This window comes from Anopheles gambiae, chromosome 3, assembly GCF_943734735.2.
Source record: "Anopheles gambiae chromosome 3, idAnoGambNW_F1_1, whole genome shotgun sequence".
Taxonomy (NCBI): domain Eukaryota; kingdom Metazoa; phylum Arthropoda; class Insecta; order Diptera; family Culicidae; genus Anopheles; species Anopheles gambiae.
This window is the reverse complement of record NC_064602.1, coordinates 93778736-93804096: the sequence shown is the minus strand read 5'-3', so window position 1 is coordinate 93804096 and position 25361 is coordinate 93778736. Positions and strand designations below refer to the sequence as shown.

At 48.3% G+C, this 25361-nt stretch overlaps 1 protein-coding gene across 5 annotated transcripts in view; it reads right to left on the bottom strand.

Moving 5' to 3' along the window:
- The window catches only part of LOC3291478 (uncharacterized), a 58513-nt gene that overhangs the window by 12485 nt on the left and 20667 nt on the right, over positions 1-25361 (bottom strand). For all 5 annotated transcript variants that reach the window (XM_061654569.1, XM_061654571.1, XM_061654570.1 and 2 more), the window contains exon 4: positions 1375-3647. In XM_061654569.1, the coding sequence (XP_061510553.1) occupies positions 1375-3647 (2273 nt within the window). The remainder of the gene's footprint in view (positions 1-1374; positions 3648-25361) is intronic.

Here is a 25361-nt window from a genome sequence, read left to right as displayed (position 1 = left end):
CTTCGGCGCTGCTAAAAGCCTGCACAGCCCAAAGCCATACCAAAGCAGCAATAAATCCAAGCCCACCGGACCTGTCGTCGGCAAAAAAACTTTGAAATTATGATACGGTCCGTGCTGCGTGGAGTGCACGTTTGTGCGGGAAAGAATAAAACAACAACCTGTGGGGGGGAAACAAACCTGTGCCAGGTCACGCAGATGCCCCCAAGTGAAGCGGAGTTTTTGGGCTGCAAGAAAGCTGGCCAGAATCGAGAGTGTCGTCGTATTAACATTTTAAATGTTTTCAACCATAAACGAACAGGCCCCAATTCCCAGCTACGTAGCGAGCGCGACCCGTCCAAGAGACTCACCACCGGTCTCACCTTCTAATAATTACTCGGGTCACGTGTAGGAGTCGGTTCGCTACGTTGCCTTGGCTTTGATCAGTTCCGACTTTTCCGGCCGTTAGCACATCGAAGCACGGGAAGCTCGGAGCAAGCTGCAAACAAGCCCGCAGCAACTCAGCGGGTGTTGATGATTCGATAGAGAACACCGTCCAGCTCGGGTCGCCGATGGGAGTGGGCGTGAAACTAATCACTTCCCTTCGCTGCCCTGTGGCGATTGTTCGTCCATAGAGAGGATCCCTCTTGCGCATTGGTTTTAGTGAGTATTGTTCTAAGCGAGGGCGAGGGAGATCCATCCGCTGTTACACTGTCGGGCACATGATTAGCATAATAATGTTTACAATCATATAATACAATCAACGGAGAGAACGGTGCGTTCTTCGAGTCTCGGCGGACGAAAGTGGTGGGAAAAATACGGCGTAACGGAATGCGACCTGTTACCGGGAAGTGAGTCCAATTAAAGTGTGTGCTACATCATTTGTCGTACACTTCAACACTCGCTTACAACACAATCAGCTGATCTGACCCCCACGGTCCATGAGGTACTCAACACGGAACTTGAGTAGCTCAGAGTGGAAGTAGCTCTAGCTACGATAACAGCAAAAGTGACACATTAAGATGCTCTTGACCGGCTTGTTCTACTTTCTTGACGTCTCTATTTGTCAGACTAGACTTTCTATTTAGGAATTCCCGGCGTTGGTTCATAAATCATCAACCCCAGACAGTAACGGTTGAAGATTCACTTCAGTTTGGTTTGAGGATTATTCATCCATAAGACATAAATAAGCACTAAATTCGTCATCCAATGGATGCAAAGTACGACACAACTGAATGACTTCTACATGACAAATCATACTTTCCAAACACGAACACCAGTGAAAGACCTATTGAAATCCCTCACCAACACTCCAACCAGTGCAGCAGCAAACCTGAAGAACCGTTCCCAAGTTCCCAACGCATCGTGCAAAGGTCGTACAAACGTGCTCTTACTCACCTGTTTGGATTTCCGGTCACGTTCATGCGTAGTTTCCGTCTTTGATTGCTGCATTTGCTGCTGCTGCTGCTGCTGCTGCTGCTGTTCTCGCCGGTTGCAACTGCTCAGCTGCGTCAGCTTCTGTATCGTCGACTGTTTACTAACATTCCCACCGAAGCTGACGCCAGCACTGCCCGCCCCGACTGCCTTATCGGTTCCGGTTGGACGCGCCACGGAAGCAGAAGTCACCGACCCATCCTCGGCACCATTTTTGGACGCACTGCCGGGGACGACAACGAGCGATTTACCGTTCGGCTTGCGGGTACTGGCACCGTCAGCCACCGCCGCCGCCGCCTTATCACTCCCAAGCCCACCGAGCCCGTGCTGATGCATCATCCGGTTTAGCCGGCCAAACAGACCGATCGATTCCCGCTTGGAGGCTTTGTCGGCCCCCAGAGATGGAGTGGCGGCAGCGCCGGTTGCCTTCTTTACCGGCGACAGGTTTATCTTGATGTTTTTCAACGGCGAGTGGCTGCGGGGCCGTATCTTGCGCGCGTCCGACACCTTCTTCACAACGGCCACCGGCGTCGTGGCGGATGGGACGGGACTGCCACCGGAGGACACTTTTGACGGGCGCAATCGACTTAGGTTCATGTTTTCTACTCGCTCGCGCAAACTCACGCGCCCTCCGATGGAGAAGTTCGGTTTGGCGGCAGTGGTGGCGTTGGCCGTGGCGGTGACTTCTTCGGTGGTGGTCCGATCCGGCTTTGACCGCTCTTTGACTGCGGGAGTCTCCGGTTCGGACGACTGTTTCTTTGGTGTGCCTTTGGTGTCGAGCGAGTGTCGATGCGATTCCAGTTTCTGCAACGCCGCATTGAAGTCTATGCTGCGGTACCAGGTCTTGGTGCGTTCCTTGCGCGGGCTGGGACTGTGATCGGTCGAGCGGAGGGTAACCTTCTTCACGGCCACCGTTTCTGCTAGCATCGTTTCACTAATGTAAGGCAGACTGACGGGGCCTTCCTCCTCGTCCGCGTGCCGATCGGACGCCAAACCATCCCGTTGATCCTCCTCGTCCAGAAAGGGAGCCGTTCTTGGGCCGTTACCTTCCTCCTCTTCGCTGTAGCGCGTCGTCACACCACGATGGGGCGTCCGTTCACTAACCAGGGGCGAGGGCACATAGAACGTGGGTTTGGTTGGTGTTGCCTGCACGCCGGAAGCTGTCCCGGGTGTCCCCGGTACCTGGAACACCTCCTGCACCGACAGCGCTCTCCGTTTGCGCAATCCCGCATGTATGCGGTTGAACTTACTCCTCAACAGCTGCTGCACCTCATGTATTGAAGACTTCTGGCCCGGCAGACGCATCGACGCCGACTTGAACGTCTTCAGACTCGGCAGCTTGATCTCTTTTGCGACCTTTATGCCACCATTGCTCTCCTGGGTCGGCTCACTGCCAGCCTGCACTGGTCGCTTCACGTCCGACAGCTCGTCGTAGTACTGCAGCTTCTCGGTGCGGAAGATCCGGGGCGGCGGCGGTGCCATGTTGTCGCACATGTTCTCGTACCGCTGCACGTTGTACTCCCAGTCGATGCTGTGCGCGCTGCGCCGCTGGGGCGGATTCACGTGGATGCGATGTGCGTACGTCTGGTGCGCACCTAGACGCCACAGCTTGACATCGCTCGGTTCGTGCGGAAAGTGCTGCCAGTACTCGTCCGGGGGTATGGCTGGCGGTGCCCCGATCGTGGAGGAGGATGAGGCCGATGCGGACGAGGAGCTTGAGTGTCGGAGCTCCCAGTTTTTGGGATCGTAGCCGGACGCGAGCGGTGGCGGACCGTCCAGCAGGTGACCGCCGGGCAGCGGATAGTCAACGAGCGGATGATGATGGAGCTGATGCTGCTGCTGTTGCTGCTGCTGCTGATGATGCAGATGACTGTGGTGAAGATGATGGTGGTGGTGGTGGTGGTGGTTGTGGTGCGGATGGGTGGGACCTCGCGGTGGCAGATTGTGGTGGTGTGCTGGTAGATGTAACCCGTGGGGATGGTGATGATGCCCGTGGTACAGCGGATGATGGTGGTGATGATGTTGGTGCGGTGACGGCTGAACCTTTGACGGGTTGGTGAGTGCGGCACGGGGCGGTACCGGCGAGCCGGTCGCAGTACTGATGATCTGATAGTGACCTGGATGCTCGGCCAAGATGAAGTTGGTGTCCGAATCGAGCGAGGCCGGCCCGGAGACTGACTTGAACGAGGCGCAGCGGCGTCGTAGCTTGCTCCACTTCTGCAAGATGCCCGCGGAATCTGTCGGAAGAGGCGAGGAATAAAACAACGAGCGTTATTATTGAAATTAATTGACACGCCCGCTCCCGCTTCTCCCTTCTCTTACACACAGCACACGCTCTCTTTCGCCTCTTAGATGTGTCTGCGTTACGCTTGCTTTTTCTTCGCCCCTTTTCAGGCGCTCTCGGGAGACACGAACCGCCAAGATACACAGATTCAAGCGCACACACCCTAGCCCTTTCGAGATGTGAATATGACTGACTTTATTTGTTTGGATTCCATGTGAACCACCCAAGCTTCATCGTCTCAAACGACGAACCCACACATCCATCGGGCAGTGTTTGTGTGAAAGAGAGAGAGAGAAGGGCAAAAACGCATCCGTCCCTATTAGAATGCTTCTAGAGGTGCATGTGCATCTCACAGTGGCGAAGGGCGATGCCTTTGTCGACGCGCTGGGTGACGATGCACGCGGCGTCTCAAAGGCTGATGATGGTAAGATAAATGATTTGTTGCTTTATTAACTGATGACTTGGGCGAATCGAGGAGGGCACTCACAGCAATTGCACTCAGCCCGATCACCAATGCACGAATCGAGAGCTAAGTAGTTAATTAGATTCACTTCATTAAGCAAATACGATGAACAAATGCCGATCGATGCTACTTGAAGTGTGTTGGAGAGCAGCAAGAAGCAGCTGCTCAAGCCGAGAAAAGGGCTGGGCTATTGCAATTGCGTCGGTGGACTTATGCCCGAACGTGGCCAAAAATGGTTCGCTGCAGCATCGCCGAACGCAACGCCTGGGCTTGGGCGAATATCAGGGCCATCATTTTGCGTGGAACGGGTACACGGGTGCGCTAGTCATAATTATATTTAATTCTAACACGCAGAGCACTACAGAGCGGAGCCTCGGTCCGTAGGCTGCACAGATGGCTGAGAGGGTGCTTTTAATTGATGGTTGCAGTGAGGGTCAAATGACAGGGAAAAATAGACAGCATAGACATTCCAAAAAGTCTGGTGCAGGTGCAAACGGGGGTTAGCCTACGCGAAAAGCTACAGTGTACAGGTGGAAGGTCGTAGAAGGCTTTTGGGAGCTAGTTGAGCTAGTTGTACCTTTGAGCTATTATAGTAATTTACAAAATTCTTTGCCTGAAGGCTAAAACTGTTCCGGCAGATCAGCCTTAATCAAACTCAGATATTGATACATTTATGTAATCTTCCTGTTGGCGTCCCAGGTGTCATATTGTGCTTTAGCACCTAATTCTGACTGACTTCTAGTCAATTTTTATGGTAATTCTGTGCCATGATTGAAGACTTTGCTTTGATTTCCTCTATATGCCTTTGCCAAAACGTAAAACCTTAAACCGTACAACCTCCGCACGCCACCGCCAACATCAACATCACCGACAGTCGTGAACGTGCCGAGTGTATGATTAGTCACCTTAATTACCATCACAAAGCATCTCACACACTACGCACCGGTACCTGTTGAGGTGCAACCGCAAACCAGTCTCTAATGCCCAAAGACTTCGTGCGTTAAACTCGTGATCCTGCGCTTGCAGACGCGTTGTCTACAACGGCTCTTACCGGTGACATTGGGACGAAACGATCGCGAACCACACGACTAGCACTCCAAATCAACACCACACCAAGCGCAAAATCCACTTGCCAGACCGAGAGGCATTATCGCTGTCGGGTTGCTACGGGCAAGAATGCACTTCTCAAGCGCACTCCTATTGCCGGGTAACAATACAATGAGCAAATAAATAAGCAAGTACAATCACACACACATAGAGAGCGCTACGTGCATACACTCTGAACAATTCACAAATCAATCAGGTCGTGGGCATGCATTTGCGACGAAGATTGGGTTTGTGATTTTTTTGTTACTTCCCTCGCCTCCCAGACGACCACGCAATTTGCATAAATTACCGCCGATTGGCGCTGGACGAGGTTAATAGTGTGTTCGGTTCGGAGGGCTCTTGAGGAAGATGAACTGTTGCAAGCTAGGTGTTGGTGAATATTTACACTACACTGATACCTCCTCCCCGATCCTCGACTGTCCGACATTAGGTTCATGGTTGGAAGACGACTGGCTGCTTTTTGATAAAAGCGCCCCGTCAGCTCTTTCGACGGAAAGCAGGACGGACGTGCTGTTTATGTTTACTGGCTTTCGCAGATCGCAATAATTTGCGCCAAGTGTGCATATCTTGCGAAGATGATGATGATGCTGATCGCCATTGGTGCAATGAAGTACCCGAGTATCATCTTGCGTACAGACAGATTGACTTAAGTGGATAATAGTGTGCGGAATGTCTTGCGCAATAGCTGCAATCCAACGTTTAGGGGAGGTGAGTATGAGACCGTCCAGAAATTTACTGTGGGATTTGGACGAACGCCTTTCTTAAGTTGAAATTATTCATAAATCTTACCAAAGTCCAAAAAAAGCCAACATCCTCTGCAAAATCGCTTAATCTGCACAACACATCCAGGAACTCGTAAACGTCGTCACAGAGAGTTACTTATTCACGCCATAACAGAGGGCGAGTCACAGTTTGAACTTGAAAAGTTCAAACTAAAACCTGTCTCCAGAGCCACAAACTTCCATGCTTTTGACACCTCGCTTGGACGGTTAAAACAGTACCCGTTTGTTGTTCTGATTCTCATGCAGGCACGATAAGCATCGCTTCCTCGCTCAGTCGGTCTCTTCCGGCAGCAATTGTTTAGCACAGTGGAGTTAAAAGATGCGCCTCAAAACGCGATTTTTTGGCACTAGACCAACCAGAGAGGAGGTGTTCGCGAAACTGACTAGATCTCGGTTTAAGTTAGCGCCATTGGAAGCGGACATGGACAACAGTTTCTGTTTTTTTTTTTCGAGATCTGTTTCTTTTCCGTTGAATGCTTCTGCTTTGTGTCTGACTCATAACCAGCTGTACCGTTGGTCTTCATCAGCTGCTACCGCGGCTTTACTAACACCATGCGCCCTCCAAAAAAGGGAAAGACGCTAATGCGTCCACAGAGGCTTGTGAACAAAATCGGTGACAGTTGTTCTTGGTGTCTCACAGCGTTGCCGAACAAGCTGGACGCTTTCCCGACCACGTCCAAATAATGAAACCATTTTCGCTGCACTGCTCGACCTCATTTCTTCGATTTCGCACCTTTCGGGATCTCTCTCTCGCTGTTTTATTTGGTTTTTATTTTAATTTCAAGACAACGAAACTAAAAGCGATGCGGGACACAACCAATCGCGAGGATCTTGGAAGCGGTCGCAATTAAGCGCTAAGTTGCAATTACCCTAAAAACGAAAAGACGCCGGCTCTGTTCTAGCCGTATCTGATTAGCCTGAATAACACAGTCCTGTTGATGGCCAGTTTTTCCATTCCTTGCCCTGCGCTGTGCGGTGCTCTTCTCAGAACAGAATCGGGGTCGTCGCTGCTGTCGCTTTGATGCTTTGGGTCCGTCCGTCCCGTCCGGAAGTACCCGTCAAAAATGAGGCTTTATTTTGATCGGCTCTTCTAAAAGCCTCCCCTACTGCTGCGACTGCTGCACGGCAAACGTAAACAAAACACGCGTAATGCAGCGTATGCGAGAGCTGATGATGATGACGACGATGAAACAAACATCCCAACAGCTGTTGGCAGGGATACTGCGCAGGATACGCACTCTTTGATCAGTTGCTCTGGGTGAGAAGTGCAATTAAGCGTGCGATGCGTATCGAACGCGCAGGCGCACTCATATCGCAAAGGGGAATATGGAATCCCTTTCGACAAGGGACGCACCGCTCCGCTAATGGGGTGCGGCATGTAACACGCGTTTTCAGGCTTTGTTTTCGGCATGGTTTTCCCGTCCGTGACCTTCAATCGTGGCGTTTGGCTTTGTGGAGGGGACCAACCGACGCGTCTGATGCGACCTAGTCTTCAGTTCCACGGGATGATGTGTGCAGCTCTAGGGCGTCACCCTCTCTTCCTCTCATTCTCTCTCTCTATGTATGTATCTCTAAAACATAGTGCGCACAGCTGCAGCTGCCCAGAACCGGAATCGGACACACTTGGGGTAACGTGCATGTTTTTATTTTCCTCCCCGTGGACTGATTGCACCGCACCGTACTGTTTACGATGCGTGCTCATGGGATAAAGTCGCGATTATGATTATTTTTTCGGCAACATAATGCGCATGGAATTACATGTTCGCACCGAGAGGGCACAGGCGAGAGAAAAAAAGGTGTGCGCGGTCCCATGCGTACCTCCGGGGATGGATGGTTTGCAATTAAATTTTGATTTCGACAACGATTGCGACTGCGTTTGTTGCTTTTATGTTGCGATAGTATCACCCCTAAGGCGGTGTTTTTGTTTCGTTTTTCCTCCGAATGGTTTCCTAAACGTTTCCGTATCAATTGCACTGCCCAGGAAATTGCTGTGTGGACGGATCCCGTTGGTGACCGTTAATTTTGTGAAGTGCATTTTCGGTACCGGAATAGTGGCAATTGCGAAAAATGTAGAGAAAAAGGGCAAGCACGTCCCTGTGCGAAGGGTCATTTTTGGCGATTTATGGCAAGCGAGAAGTAGGGAGTGCACAGAGCCGGCCGTTCTAGATGACTGCCCACCGTTTAGCTTGGTTGTTGTTTAGCTGATTAAATTTTATTGTTGCATGCCGAACGAAACGAATTGTTGCGGTTTGTGCGGTGGGAATTGATGTGTGGGCTGCAATTACGGAGGTGGGAATTGGCAAACGATAATAAAACATATGGCCAACGAGGGGCGATGCTCTACCGATGCTCTTTTAGCTGAGCATTGGCTGAAGACATTGTTCTTAATTGGTTTTGGGGTTTTTGGAAAATTTATTGTCTTGTCTTCGTTTGAAGTACAAAATAAACCAAATTTAAGTAGAGACTAATGTACACCATTTAAAACAAAAAAGAACGAAATGTCACTGGTTAAGCTGTTTCCGTTTACCCAAAAACCTCTTCCCTAACCTAACAAACAAGCAAAAAAGGTTTACAATCAAGCCTCGCCAACTCGTCCGCAGTTGTGGTTATAAATCAAATATTTTGAGATGTTACATTGAAAACACAAACAGGTTTCACCTTTGCTTCGTGTGTGTGTGTGTGTGTTTTTTTTTTACGTAAACGGCGTTTCGTGAAAGACAAACGAAATCTTACCGCACCGAGCCGTGGTCGCTGAGCGGGCGAACGTTGAACTTCGTTGAAGAAAAACGGGTGAAATTAGCAAACATCGTATCAGCGATCGTAACACACTAAACATCACACTGACCTTGACATTTTGTGCTACCAGAGAGTTTGTAGCAGCTCGTACCGGGTGCATTTCGACCGTTGTGGCTCAAAATTTCTGACACTGTTTAATGACCATATCTTAACGAAGAAGAACTCCACTGTGCAAAGCCAAAGACGCTTCGGTCGTTTGGCAGGGCGGCAAGAAGCCTGAAACCTGATTGTGATGGGATCGCGCGTAAGGATTGCCCGAGGCACGATCGTTTATCAAAACCAACAAATCAAGAAACACCTTTAAAGTCGATTCAAGTTGCGCCTTTACAGCGGTGCTGCGCAAAGACAGGAAACCGTTGGGCAAGACTTCACTCTGTGACTCCCAACAAAAGCCGCCAGAGCGCTCTTGCTTCTGACGGAGCGATAAAAGTATTTACGGTGGATTTTGGGCAACCTTAATCCAGCTAGGACATGGAATTAATCGGCTTAAAGACGAAGAATATGCCCGAAAACATTGAAACTCAAACACATTACCGTCACACCTACAGGATCGTTGATCGTTTTCTTGTTTTCTTTGGTTTCTTCGAGTCAGAGTAGTGAGTGGGCTTTTCGCACCATCATTAACAACAAAATCACAACAAAAAAGGGTTACCAAGCAAGCCTCTTATTGTGTTCTAACACCCAAATCGTCACCGGAGTCGTCATCAACTTCAAATTGTAGGATTCCATAACATCAAACATCCCTAGGGCGTGCATGCTGTGACTGAAGCGTGGCTGCCAAACCGAAAGGGTGATCCAAAATGCAAAACCAATCTTACATGCTCCGCTACCCTCACTCTATCGCACGTCTGCCTTTAAAGTGTGTGCTATTCCTCCGGGCACCAAGGAATCACATACCGTGAAGGTATCACCAAAGATCGAACTGCAGTAACTCACCGCCGAGCATCATCTCATGAATATGTATCAGGAGAGTGGAACACGCGACGACTGTATTCATCCCTAGTGCTGTCGGCCGTCGGGAGGGTCTTGTCAGAAATGCGTCCTGACGGACTGACTGACTGACTGACTGAGGGCTTGTGAACGAACGGTTGGCGGTGATGCCATCGACCAACAACTCCCTCCACCACCCAACAGAGGGGCGAATAGCCAAGATCTTGAGCTGATTGCTCGTGGTGTCGCCACTAATCATCGTGCGTGCTCACCGGGGGGCTTACAAATTACGCAAATCGAATTTCGAATGAGCCACGGTAGTTGAAACCACGCGGTCAAACGATAGCTGAAAGATGCGGCGCTGTCATTTGCTTGCAACACATCGCTGCTTGCACACTAACCATCCTCTTTCTAGTACTTACTGTGAAAGAACGTCCCCGAGGTTGGGTGTACTGAAATGGAACGAACAGTATCACAATTTCCTTACACTCGGTCGCTTATCAAGGCAAACTCACGCGCACAGATCGGAGTTGCGAAATTCGATCACTCGGCGTTGTCGAAAGTCGTCCGAACGAACAGGAAAGTCCACCGAAAAAGTAATAACAGCCACCCGGGGGTTGACAACGATCAATAACCCACCGTTTGACCTACTTGCTCATGGGGACGCTCGCACGGCAGACCCCCACTTACCTGGAGGTCACAAAGTTTGTGCAAATTTTTGCACACAATCTTCCAAACCGCTCCAAACCGCGCTGCGTGAACACATCTGCTAACACCACCACCGCTGCTGTCCCTGTCGATCAAGTGTTTTACTTTCGCCTCAAGTTTCTTCGTCCGCCCAGCGAATATACGCAGATGATTACAGCGCAGCGCAACACAAAAGGAACAGCGGTCAGCCGGCCATTAATTGCAATGCAATCAATCTTATTAATGTTATTGCCGACGAGCGCAACCTGAACTTCGGGGTTGGTTTTTTCAGGAGGGGGGGATTTTCCTTTTCCTAGCGGGTCCAATGTTTATCAAGTTGTAGGACACGACGTTTCCTTTTTACCAGCCTGAGATACCGCGGGCGACTGCGTCACGTCGATGGCCAGAGCGTATCAACAACGAAATTTATTGGAACGGGCATCCTGACAGCTTGGGGAGCCCTGGGCGGTGGTGATTTCTGAGCTGGTAACAGTTTTACATCGTCCCCGAGCTATTCGGTATCAAGAGTTATGTCCAAAAGAGAAGGCACGCGGAGAAGGCTCCACGATAAGATTTGAAGAACTAGAGGAAGATGTGGAGTTTACCAGTTCAGCAATGTGACGACTTGATATGAGATCTTATAATACCTAATTTTAACGAACCTTTGACTGTCTAGTAAGCGTCTTTGTGTTCTTGAGGTGCAGTTGACACCAAATCTGGAACATCAAACAGATTTCGTCAGCGATAAACAGTGCAACCTCCGAACTAGCCCTGCATATATGTACAGAAACGTGCGTCGTGGCGCACCAGACAGTACGGCAGGTTGTGCATGTATACACATTCAGTAGCCAAAATAAACATTAAACAAATGTCGGGATGGCGCTCGGACTGCCACTGCCCGGTAGGTGCAAAATATACTGTTACCTTCAACAGGCCGTAAAGAATGTCTAGCAGTCGTTACGCCGTCGTGGAGCTGAAGATGACAGCGCGTGTTCCTCATGGACAAACATAAGCTCAGAAACAACACAAACGCACGCAAAATTGAGACGTCGGTAGGTCGCAGCACAAGAAGGAGGAACAACAGGCAACAACCAACAACAGAAAAAAAAACGGAACAATCAGTTGTGTTGCGCATAACATAAACAACCCGGATCGACCGAGTTTGGTGAAGTAACACAGCCCCGGCGAACATCACAGTCGTAACGCATGTGATGTGGGGCAGTAGTAATGGCACTGGTGGACACAGCCACACCAACATTGCGCGGTTTACCACCGGTATGGTAATTTTAAACGACCACCGGGAGTTGCTTTCCAACTGCCCCGTAATGAGAAATTACCGTAGGCCACAACATTCCAATCTGAACTGTGGTTCTCTCCCCTTTGCTTTAGGTGGAGAAAAGTTGGAAAATAATCGTCAAACGCGATTGATTATCGATTCGATACACTTTTCGCACTTTTGCGGAACGAGTTGCGAATATCAATGAACATTCAATGCCAACATTCCTTAAAATGGTTACTAACCAAAATGTTTTACTCAAGGCTATACCCAACTTCTTTAGACTCAGTTAGGTTGTTAAAAGACCGTGTAGTGAATATCCACACTCAACTTAATTGCTTTAAAAACACCCTCAAAGCCTCGCTTCCCTTATGCCACACTGCATACGATTGCCGAACAATCTCAAGACACTCTTGAAGCCTTTCAAATTGTTTTGACAATTTCGTACGTCCCTGAGTGGAAATCAACATCGATACAAATGGATTAAAAGCTGAAGAAAAAATACATTCCACTTACAGGCGACACCTGAATGGCTTCCTATACAACACTTTAGCTACACGACCTTCTTAACAGGTAGTTTCCCTCCAATGTCGCTTTTTTAACATCAATAAATCCCTTAAATAAATACACTTTTACCAAAAACTGTATTCCACAATGTGCCTCACGTGACGTGACCTTCCTGTACAGGTGTTTATTTTTACAACACACACACTACTTTTCGTTCCATCCTTTTGGCCCCCCACCCCGCGAACGCGTGTACACGGACCGAGAAGGTGTCTGTGATTATTGTTTTCCAATCGAACCAATCAAACCGGAAACATATTCACCCTGCAACTTCCTTTCCTCCGTGAAGGGCTCTGCAACAACCGATAGAAAAGGGTCACACGTGCACACCGACACACCACACCATATACGAACCTAGTTGCGGTTTGCTGGACGTGATATTTATAGCACTATCTTCTCGTTTTCACAGACGAGGCACGCGCGCGCAGGGTTCACTTTCAGTTTCGCACCCAACACACAACACTCTACACACCGGTCCGATCCGGGGTCTTCTCCTACCAGCTGCTCGTTCGCGGTTCGGCCATCTACTGGACTACGTGCGACGACGTACCATCTAACCTACTGACCTCTGCTGCTGCTGCAGTGTGAGCCATTCGGCCCCAAATTATGACAACCTCCGATTTGACCGACTCAAAACCACCAACCGCAGCAGCCGTGGACCGTGTGTGTTTAGATACGCACGAGAGAGACAGCAACAACAAAAAGTGCAACCCACCCAATTACAGTCGACACTGATGCCCGCCACGCTGAGGTGCCAAATCGTTCCCATCCAACCGAAACCGAATCTTGTGCAGGTTTGCTATCGGTCATTTCGGTGGACCGGAGGCTTCTCCTTCACCGCAAAGTGGCCTTCTCCGTTTGAATTGCCCCGGCCGAGCACGCGCGAACCATACCATACTGCGTGCTACAATTTCCGGTCAAGCAACCGATTGCGCTGTCCACCTCCAACGGTAGAGGCATCATCTTCACTGCAGGCGGTGCCATTACGCAACCGGTCCCGAAACGATTTCCGACACCAAAACAACAAACAACAAAAACTGCCCATTTCATCTCTAAACCTCTGAAGTGAGACCGTCGGACACATCGGAGCTCTTGATCAGCAACTTCTTGAAGAAGAAAAGTGGTGGGGGGTTTTGTTTTATTTTACGCAAAGCCGGTAAAGATCAGCACAGGGGAGATGTTCCGGTTCGATGCGAATTTATGTAGCACCACGGAGTCGAGTTCCAGTACCGTTTTATTGCCTGTTTTCATGCTCGCGGCAGGTGCAATTCACTGCCACAGATCTGCTGATCTGTGAGCATCGTCTGCCATGGGAGGTCTCGCGTTTTATTGAATGAATTTGTTTGTGGGCTGTTTTTGTGAAGCTAACCATAACCAAATGACCCTGATGGGTTTGCGAAATTTCAACAACAAGCTTAAGCCAAACTGTGACATGATCTGGTGCATCGGGTGCCATTGATGTAAAGATCGCTAGCGTATCAAGTTACTTCTCTCTATTGCCAAACTTTTGCATCCGCTGGCCGACGCAATGGAGCCGACGGTCGTGCAAAGCTGATTAATTAAAACCAGCAGCTAATGTGGACACACATACACATTTCAATTTGGTAGCTAGTGAGCGGGCAATTAAGGTTATGTGCGCATGTCGGTAACATGTCTCGCGGCGCGATATGAGACCACCGGTAAGAGATGTTTTCTTAAAGGTTTGCTTTTTATGTGCATAATATTTCTATTATCGTCTTGAGTTGGAGGCTCTAACGAGATTTAATTAATGTTACATCGTGAGCTAACAAGGTTAGTGGAGGTCAACCATGTTGCCTAAGGTACGAGGGGTTTGATGTGTGTTGTTGAGTGCTACTGCATTATTGAAGAAACCCTGAGATCCTGAGCTCTTCAAGGTACACAACAAACACTGTGATTAAAACGCTCTCAAATCTCCGGATAACTCTCTCAAGTTTGGATACAGAAATAAATTCCAAATCTATCAAAGCGATCAAATCGTTTGATCTATTCCGCTATGGACTCCAACGACACAAGGATCAGCTCCTCCTTCAACCACACACACGTAACGGCCATTCTAAAACCCAAATGATAGGCTCGCGCTCCGCTCAAAACCTGCATTATAGACAAATCTCCCCATCCGTTTCTCGACTTCAGCCAACGACACAATCAAGCGGTACACAATAATTAATTCTATTAGCCCTGCCGATATCGGGACACACCGTGGGATCGGAAAGCCTGGGCATGGCTCCGATTGCACGCACCGCATCGCTCGCCCGGATGCAGGATGAAAAGGACAATGCGGTAGCCTCAATCCGGAATGAGGTCTTTTTTGTATGCAGTGTGCATTAAAGGAGGGCAATACAGCGTTTCCTTTTGCTCTGCGACACGTACATCGAATCTTGGAGTTCAGTTTTTTGTTCGGATCGACACCTGAAGCTGTAACACGAAAACTAGAAACCAAACCTGATCATCCCGAACGTCGATGAGGGTTCAACAAAAACCTGGCTGTGATCGTACGGTCACAGGAGAAAGAGAGCTTCCGTGTTCAGCGCAACAGCGTCGATAGGAAAAAAGGTTGTGATTTAATTGCCCGCAGCGGGAGGCCCTTGCTACGTTAGCGGTGAATTTGGGAACAGCTCTAAATGCATTCGATACGTTTGAGATTTTAATTGCTTGAGTTTAGAGTTCAAGAAAAAGAGAGAGAAGTGTACTTTTATTGGAGAAAAAAACGGGGATAAAAAGGACGTGCATGCAATCGAAAAGCGAAGGCATTAACGAAGAATTGAAGACGCTGAAGTGGTGCTGCTTTAACCTGCTGGATGATTGAGGTGTTGTAAAATGGTGAAGTGTAATCGACCATTACAGTCTACGGTCTTGGCAGCTTCTCTGGGAAAGGCTTCCATCCAGTATACCTTCGCTCATGCCGCATTATCACTCAACAGTTAGGAGATTAGCGCAGCACAGTGCGACGGTTTTATTAATTTTAATTTACATAATCCTTCTACGAATACAGGCAATACACTTTTATTACCATTATTTTAGACCATGCCATGCCGACCTATCGACCGCAACTCCGCAACGAATCGGGAGGGATTAGCTCGATCTAATCGAGCGGACACATAGACGTTTTATAACGCTTTGAAGAGGGGTGGTTGTCATAATCGTTTATCTGATTTTGGTAAAGAAAAATTACAACACCAGCCAGAGGACCCAAGACGCTACATAATTTGAGGGCAAAATATATGGCACGATTAAAAAAAAACCCTTACCACGACTCTTTTTCTCGCTTGATTAAGGCGACTGTTTAAGCGCAAAACTCGGGTCTCGCCCATACATGTAAGCAGGTGCCGTTTCCACTGGGCGCACTGCCACACCGAAATGAGTGTATTTTCCTCCTTTCCTCAGCATTCTGTTATTCCCTTTTTTTGCTTTATGACGGTACGACATCCAGAATAGGTAGGCCCTTTTCCTGCGGTTAGGGATCGTTCGATGGGACCGCGCTACCTGTTCGGGTGCTATCGCTGCCTAAGCTCCGGAGACCGGCGCGGCAAAAGAAATGCAGGTTTCTCACGCCGGATATATGGGTTGCATCAATGGCGGGAAGCCATCTAGAGCGAAGGGTTTTTTTTTTTGCTGCTGCCGGTGGTTTGACGACGAATTATTGTTTTATTTTATGCTTCACATTAGCATAGGACAGAGCAAATGAAAACGCAACAAATGCCACAACAGGTTGATTTTCGTACAGGGAGAGACCGCACCGCATTGAAAGAGCCCGCATGTTGCAGGGTTGCAGCAAACGTAAACGTAACCACAACCTCATAGATTGGATCGTGGCTGAAATTAACCTGTCTATCCCCCCCCCCCCCCCCCCCCCCCCCCCCCCGGTGTTTGTTGGTAACAATGTACAAAAGGCACAATTTATAAACATTTTCGATGCTATCGGAGGAAGTGGTGAAAGTGTGCCTTTGTTTGCAGGAAAAAAAGGAACGGAAGAAATAGTGAAACATTTGCCTGACAGGTTGTTTTCAAATTAAACCACTTTTTGATAACGTTTATAGCACACATCTTCATTTGCAAGTCCGAAAAAATTGTCAATTTCTTATTACTCTCCACCTCCCCAGCGGGGCGCTGTTTTGGTTCTATTTCCTGTGTCTGACATCATCCACCCATCCGGCAAGCCGCAAGCCTAGCGCTGATAAGAACTTCTTTTAAACATTTGTAAATAAAACTGTCGTAACGGTTACGCCCATGTGGAGTGTAAATTCAATTTAACGAATCGAGCTTGGTGTGCCAGTGAGTGTCTGGTATTATCACTGTTCGTCAAACACTGCCAAAGTCCCGGCCTTGGTGTTTCATAATTCTTTGCCACTTCCAATTCCAGCGACGCAATTCCACCGAACAGAACAATCCAACGGCCTGGGCAGAAGGAAGCAGACTAATCGTCTAATCAAGCTGCGTAACATGACTCCCCAAACGTATATAATCCGCCTTACAGTATGTCCAGAAGGTTAGGAATAGAGAACTACGAATTGCTTCAACTAACTATTCGATGTTTTAACGTGTTTCTATCATGGCGTTACTTCTGCCATACCCCAATCCTAAACTCCCCTTCAAAAGTGGGATGATATTGACGGTACACAGCGGTAAACAGACACACGTCTAGCTTTATATGCTGGTGGCTCCAATGCAGCATATCTTATCAGCAGCTCTGTTCCCTTTCTTGGAGGCACTTTTCGGTGACGAAATTGCAGTGGGAAAAAGCGTCCCTTTATTTTCCATAGAAAAAAACCCCGCTACGGGTTCAATAACACCGTTCATAGTTCACCGCGTAGCAACACAGTACAAAAAAACGGGATGGGTTCACCGTTTACTTTCCGACCGCTGGAAGCCCGCCCAATAATTGTAGCGTGAAATGGGAAACCAATTTCGGGAAGTACTCTTCGTCCCGGACCTTAATACCCTCATGCGCCCGTTACGTCCCTATCAATCCCATACTGGTGTACATGTTGACACGTGTGCATGTGTCCAATTAACGATCGCTTCTCGGTCCATGAAACAAACACTAACCAATCGATTGACGTTTCAATACTTCCGGTCACTGATTAAGATTGTACATCGGGGCCCATCGAAGAACAGAAATGAGATCGCTTCCAATCAACCCGGTGCAATGTCTGCTAGCGATTGGGGGTGTGTATGCTTTGTAAACATTCAATTAATGGGAGACAATACTTTCACGACACGAAACAGTCCCCTTTGCAGCAAAAGAACGTGGTAGTTGATTGTTTATAGAAAATTACCCTTTATCTTACCACATATCCGTTCCAGTTCTCGAAGCAATAGTGCGTTAAATTAATTTTATGTATTGTTTTTTGCTAGAAGAAGAGCAAAAAAACTGAACATCGCTTTCAAAGGTTGATAAGCAGCACAAGGTGCGTAATAACAACACCGCAAAAGGGTAATGTATGGAATCACGCGGCTTGTTATTACTCCATCCAGCTGGGTGTGTCATAATGTCTTGCTTGGCTTTAATTAATCAAAATATCTACCAACATACACGACACCGGATCGTGTAAACGGCCGCTAATGGAAGCGTGTGCAGACGGGCAGTGTGCTGTCAATCATCCGAGCAAACGATACATACCTGAGAAAGAGAGGAAGAGAAAGGGAAAAGAATTTCATAAATTAGCTCCGTTTCATAAAGCACAATTTCAAACGCAAACAACAATAAGCAAGTGAAGAAGAGCGTGGCAAGAAAACCATTTAGCTGCGTGATAAATTACCGTGTTATGACATGCACAATTGACAGGAACGAGGACACTAAAACACGCACTCCGACGACATCTGTCAAAGTGTGTATCTGGGTAGGGTGTCAATAATACAATTATTCATCCCGTACCTTAGATGAGCCACAAAGGAAGGAAGGAACTTTTCGTTGCAATACTTCTTTTTAAAGTGTTTCATATTTAAAACAAAACCATTAATCCGCCACCACGCTACCAGGCTTTGCTGAATGCGATTGCTGTTTGGTAGCAAAGATGCAAAAAATGGTTGGCAGCCACGCAATATATCATACTTAATTGAGGCTTAACTGTGTGCCCCGCCAGTCAGTAATGGACCGTCGTTGAAATTGCGCATTTTTACAACTCCTCTCCTTAGCGATTCGCCTGCTGCTGATGATCTCAGCGAGACATTTAAAATTCTCCCGAGAAGGCTCGTGACGAGATCCCGGGAACGGAGCGTCATGCAAAGTATCCAGCACAGTACACACAGCGGGAACAGCAACACCTTCCCAATGATGCCATTCAAGTGCTTAATCGCTGCAAAGAATTATTACCGCAATGTATGTGCGTATGACGAGTCATGATGTCAAGACCCACAACGCCACACGCGCGTCCTCTGTACGGAAGCAAATGATGTGGTATTAATAAACGCTGACGAACAGCGGGCGGAGAGCACCTGGCAGCTGGGATGGGTCGGATATATCCATACTCCGATTCCATAACGCCCCACACGGGAGAGGGTTGGTTAATCCGTCTAAGATGACGCCGCGTACGATCCCCCTTGTATGGGCAAGACCGGCTCTGCTGCGGTAGGTTACAACATCACTCATCTCATCTGACCATTCGTTCTTCACGCTTTACCGAACATCGATTGATTGAAGCAGTGTGGAGACACACAACCACAAATATTTGGTGCGAGGATCATTGTAGAATAGCTCAGGCTCTAGACAGTACTCAAGCAACTGATCACCAGGAGACATACACACAACAGCCATTGCAGCTGTTTACATCAATATGCACAAGAATGTCTCGCACAGTAATGCGCATTGAGCCAATTCATTAACCGCATTCCCGGCGCTCGTGTGGAAAGATCTACGGAAGAATCTCCGCAAACACTCCGGGTCCGAGGGACTACCCTGTCAATATAGCAACAGACACTGTCAATGAGTTTATTTACATTTGCAATTTCACCATAAACGAGGGCCTCACACACCCGGAGGTCACCGGAGTAGTATCCCCACAAACATCACCCCTCGTTAAACCTTTACGGTGCGTGCGGGATTGGCAAAACAAACTGAAATATAGCACCGCGGGTCGACGACCTGATTTTTGTTTCCTTTCGCAGTGTTTTAGCACTGGGAATGCAGAATGGGAAGGGAATATGTGTGGCGCGTGTCTGGCATTTATATTGGTCCAAAAACCGTCACCCGATCGGCGGGGCCCATGTTTCATAGGACAGGAATGTTCCATTCTATGCTCGCCGACTGGCAGACATGAAGTTCCCTTCTACTCCAGCCGACACGCCACCGCACGAAGTGGGTTCGTAGGCGCGGAAAGCTCGCCCGATGATCGGATTGGTGGGTGTTGTTTGTTGAAGGAAACAGTATGGCCAACTTCAACTCCAACAACCGGAGGCTCTACTTAAGCCGGCCTAATCCAGCGTTTTGTTCGGAAATAACAGCAAAAAACACATTAAAACCAGCACTAGATAAGCCAAACGGCTTTACAGGCCGCGTAATCTAAACGTTTTCATTTCAGTTTCTACTTGAAACTCTGCTCCAAAACCTACACAGTCCGCAGGCGAACCGTTCAATTGTCTTTAAGTGGTTGCAGTGCTTTAACAAGAACAGACATCTTAAGTGAGTAAATCACAGGCCACACACAACAGATTGTGTGCCGCCGCCGTCGATTGAACCGATAGATAGAGAGTGCAGCGTGCTGTGGCTGTGGTTAATGGATTTTTGTTGCGGCAGAACTTTCACTGTGGCGCTTGCAGCCACTCTAAAGCAGCCACTTTCGACCGGGTTGGAATTCTACAATCTAAGCCCTGTGTCGCAGCCAACTGGCATTACGCACAGCCCACACCACACACTCCCGGAGGGTGTAAAACGGGTGTTCTCTCTCTGTATGTGTTTGGCGCGTTTGTGGAGCGGTGCCTAAAAAGAGTGGCCTTTTCCGGAAAGGGGTTGAGTCACTCGGTGGCAACTCCAAAAGGTGCTTAAGTCTTACGCACCACCGCACATTTTAGGCCACTTTCATATGCAACGGTCGGAATGTGTGTGTTTAATTGCTGGCCCTATTTACCTACCAAAGTGCGCGCCACCACAAGAAATTAGCCAACGGGGGAAACCGTTGGTAAGGTCTGTAAAAGGTGCTCCGGGAGCTGCGCATATTACAAAGAGTTCCCCGTGTAACTGCCCCCTCACACACACACACAGGATGAGAGCAATTCGAGAGGAACGAGAGCATTACAAAAACTGGAGCTGCCATCGCCCGGCGGGAGAGTGTCTCTCTGGGCCACAGGGTAACGTTGCTTGAACCGGGAGTTTAGGTGCGAGTGTTGCGGCACAAACACCTTGTTTCAGGGGCGAGCGCATTACCATCGGCCGGGTATTACTTTAGACAGCCCCGAAAAGGGCATCTTGCGCAGAAAAAGAAGTGTAAGTTGTGTTCGAGCTGGATTAATCATCGTGCCTACCTGTTTGCAGGCAGCCCTTGGTGTACACCGTACCGAGAGGTCTTATGCAATGGCTCTCTTTTGGGCACCCACGATGGAATCTCACGACAACCGCACGAAACCCCGTACGGCTCGAAGGAAGTTTGGAGGCGCACGCTTTACGTACAACGCTCCCCTCCCAGAAACCGGCTCCAGTTTAAAGACAGTTGAGCGGTTTTAATCAAACTAGTGAAAATACCTATCGCGCTCGCTTGATCGGTGCAATTTGCAGAACCTCTTAGCCCACACCACAAAGGATCGCTTGCAATCCCAAAGAGCTCCAGGATCAGTGTCCCGAAGTACGCCGGAATGTTAATAGGCACTGACAGCTCGAACAGCAGCACACCCGATGTTTGTTCCAATGTTGGAGGCATATCGGCGGCGTGTGGCGTTGTTTGGCCGTAGTTTATGTTCGTGCCAAATCAAACTGACAATTCTTGGCGTTGGAAACCATGCCGAGTAGCGCACACGACAAGAGCTGAGGGCAAAACCCACCTACAGAAAGCTGCAATGAGATTAACATGCATGATATGGATTTGCACGAAACAATTGCTTAATAAACTCTGACTTGTTGGTGTAACATTGTTGGAAATGTATGTATGCTTTCAAAAAAAAAAAATAATATGAAGAATGCTTTTAATGTGCCATAAATCAATCAATTCCAAACATTCTAAAACAATTATTGAGGCCTGAAGTAGAATGTTACGAGTATAAATAAAACATTACTACTTTAACGGACCGTAGATCCGGAGCGTTTTAAAAAGTAGAGCCAATAAATAAGTTTCAAGTCAGTTCTATCGAAACGCGTGCCATTACATCCTCTTTGGATTTTTTTTTGTTTCATTTTTGCTTCAACTTATGTCGCCGGGCCTTCCCTTTCGTTTGATGGCGTAATCAACCAACCCATTAAGCCACACGACGATCGGCCGGCAAGAACGAAAAAATCAAAGCCGACGTGAACCCAGCGGACCACGAAATGTATGCAGATGACCCGCCGAACACACACACACACACCGATCGTGCACAAACAAAACCCAATGAGCCATGGCGAATTTGGCGTGTTCCCAACCCGCCACAATGGACTAACGTTGCCAGTGTTTCCTTGCCTTGCCATGAAGGTTACGCCCCGCGTGCTCTTTTCCGTTCGAATCGTGCGTATTTAATTGACTTCGGTGCCATATTTGAACACCCTCACCCGATGGGGGCAGGGGGGAAGGACGAGATCGAAGATGTAATTTCCAAAACCACCGAACCAGCCAGGCATCTGAGTATTTGCTGAATAACTTGTTTTTCCTTATTTCCCCTCCAATGCGCGGTACACTCAGGTACACTCCGAAAGGCGAAGACCCACAGTGACACTCCTGTGGAGCGGGCGTACCCTCCGGAACGAGCGAACACTGTAATTCCAACAGTGAAATTAAATCTCAGTCAGTCACGCCAAAGCGGTTGAAGCAATCGTTCGGCGACATTTGTGTCTCGAGAATAAATCATTTCCGCACCGCACGGGGGACCGGGGGTACACCCGGGAGCGCACCGAGTGGAGCGTGAAGAACGACGGCCCGGAAATCGGACAACCTGACATACAAAAGCGCGGCATCCATCCAGACAATGGAGTTGCTATCGGGGGGAGCTTGGGCTTGAGCGCTGAGGGAGTCACCTGACACGTGCACGGGGAAGCGACGGGGTTAGTACTCACACGCCTCGGGTGGTAGGTGACAACAACGACAGCAAGACCTGACCGCCCAAGGGTTTGGAGCACGCGTTGCGTTCGGTACGTGAGACTCAACCGATCTAACATCTCTCCAATGTCTGGGCATAGCTAACCTTTTCAAGCTGAATGTCTCCAGAGTTCATCCAGTGGGGAGGTCCCACAATAACTAATTGAGTCTATGTGTGTGTGTGTAGGAGCTGCCTACAGACATAAGATGCATGTGATCTTGCGCGAGATGCCGCGACGTCTACTCAAGTCACCTTTTTGAAGCCTAAACCAAATCTACCAATGTCACCCTGGATCCACCTAGTTAGCTAAGAAGGCTAAGGTTTCCACTTGGCAGAGCTTTCTGTCTATTGTTTCGATCGGTTTAAGTCGTGTTGTGCTGCACCTTCACCTATATCCCTGACATGATGCGTGCGTGTGGCATGATGTGACATTGTACTAGCTCTACCTCATGCTATTCTTTCAGGTCGTACAGGTAGGTACAGGTGCGTTTCTGCAAACGCTTAATCTTTGACATTAGTTTTTGCGACAAAAGGGCAAACACGACCAATTTAAAGCAAAGCTTGCGATCATCCAACCGTTGTTCACGCAATGTCCATGATGTTCTGCAACTTTCTTATGTCTTTCGATGCGTGGAACTGCGCCGTCCAACAATCGCTGGTTTGGAACTTCTCACTCATTAGCCGTTTGTTTTTACTTCACACTCTGGTAGAACGTTTTCCATCGTTTCCACTCTTCGGTACACCTCCCACTGGACGAATTCTCGTATTACCAATTGGCTTTTCCTTTGAACTCGCGCGCGTTCCGTTGTTTCGTGTTAATTTTTCAATTAATATTCATCGAGAAGTTCACTTGTCGGCGGGCTAACGAACTCGATAGGCTGCAGATTGCGCGCGCCCAGATTCGGAATTTTGAAGCTGATCCGACGTAATATGATCTCCTCTCCCGTGTCTGTTCGGTTCCGAACTGGAAACGGTACTTCCACGGGTATTACGACCTCCAAATGTCTGCCAGAGTGCATCCAGCAATGACGGGGGGTGGTCTAATATATTGACGCCCGAATGCGAAAACTACGCATAATGCCTGTTCAGAAGAGTTGAAAAGGAACATAATAACAACAAAAAATGGATCCACTCTTTCAGCGTTCCATTGAACCGTATCCAAACACACACACATGGTCAATGAAGGATGATCGTCCCGCTCCCGAGCCAGCTTGGACCAATTCATTCTGAAATGCGAGAAAATTCTTTCATGCGTTCGGCTTTTGCCTATGAAACAATAAAAAAAAACGGGAGGAAAGTGGCCGAGTGGCAGCAAATGAGAATTTCCCGTTCGAAACCAATCTTGCACCCATTGTTATCGGCAATTTTATTGCCTCGTTTTTTTCACATCTCCTTCGTTTTGTTCTGAAAATTCTCATCGGAAAATTTGATCCCCAACATTGGGTGGATTCTCCAAAGAAAAGAAAAGACAGAAAGCCGATGGTGCACCCATGCGTGGTCATTCGTGCGGCCAGTGTGAAGTGTAAATATTTGGAAAGTGATCAAGAACGATGCGGCCACACGTTGCAGCCAGCCGCTTGGCCGACAACAGGGTCTGACACACAAAGGGGAGGTATTAATCTCTTTTGATTCCTTCGATACGCCTTGGTGCCGCTTGGTGGCCTCCGCTCAAATAAGGTCACTTTTGTTTACCGAGATTAATGACTTTTGAGCAGGGCGTTCTTCTTCTTTTGGGTGTGAAGAATGCACAAAGAAAGTAAAGAGCTAGCCTTCTTCAGCTAAAAGCGGGTCTAAATGTTGACCCAAAAACACTCCTTTCTTGATCCACTACTTCAAGATTACTGAGGATCATCCCTATCATGTAATAAGAAATTTATTTATTTATTTATTTATTTATTTCATATATAAACCGACGGACCATCGTGTCTAATCGGCAACCTTATAATTAAATTAAGGAGCATATAAATAAACATCTAGTTATAAGCAAACATTACATGTGACGTAGACGCAATTTCTCCTTGAACGTGGAAGTAGACATACTAAAATCGAACAAATCTAACACTTCATTGAACTCGAGGGACATACGTATAATAGGGTGTCCCTGGCTATGGTTGTTGCGGGTACGCGGTACACGGAGATGGAAATTGGATCTAAGAATCCGACAGGGAGCGAACAAATTGATGCTGGCTAGTAATGCCGGGGAATCGATCTCTCCGTTAAGGAGCCGAAATATGAAAAGGCATTGGGCGTTTTTACGTCGAGAGCAGAGTGGTTCAAGTCCGAGAAGCAGACACCGCTGATGGTAGGTGGGCCGAGCGTGGTGGGATTGCCATGGAAGGAGTCGAACCGCGTACCTGGTGAGTCTCCGTTGAATGGCTTCGAGGCGATTGATGTCACCAACGCCAAGCGGGCACCAGATCGGACAGCAGTACTCCAGGCACGACCTTACGATGGCACAGAAGATCGACTTGACGCACATGGGATCGGTAAACTCGCTACAGGTCCGCGTAATTAAACCAAGTAGCTGATTTCCCTTCGCAACAACGCTATCAATGTGAGGGCGAAATGACATCTTCTGATCGAGTAGCACCCCCAGATCACGGATACATGTCGTGCGAGCCAAAGCCGTGTTGAGCATAGTGTATGTAAACGTGATGGGGTGACGGGCTCTGCTGAATGATATACACTGGCATTTATCAGCACACACTTGGAGAGCGTTTCTGCTGCACCAGCTATCCAGATTCTCAAGGATCGTTTGAAGGCGTACACAGTCACTGTCGTTTCTAACTGGAGCGAATATTTTTACATCGTCGGCGTACATTAGGTGTTGGCCTGGCGGTAAAACGA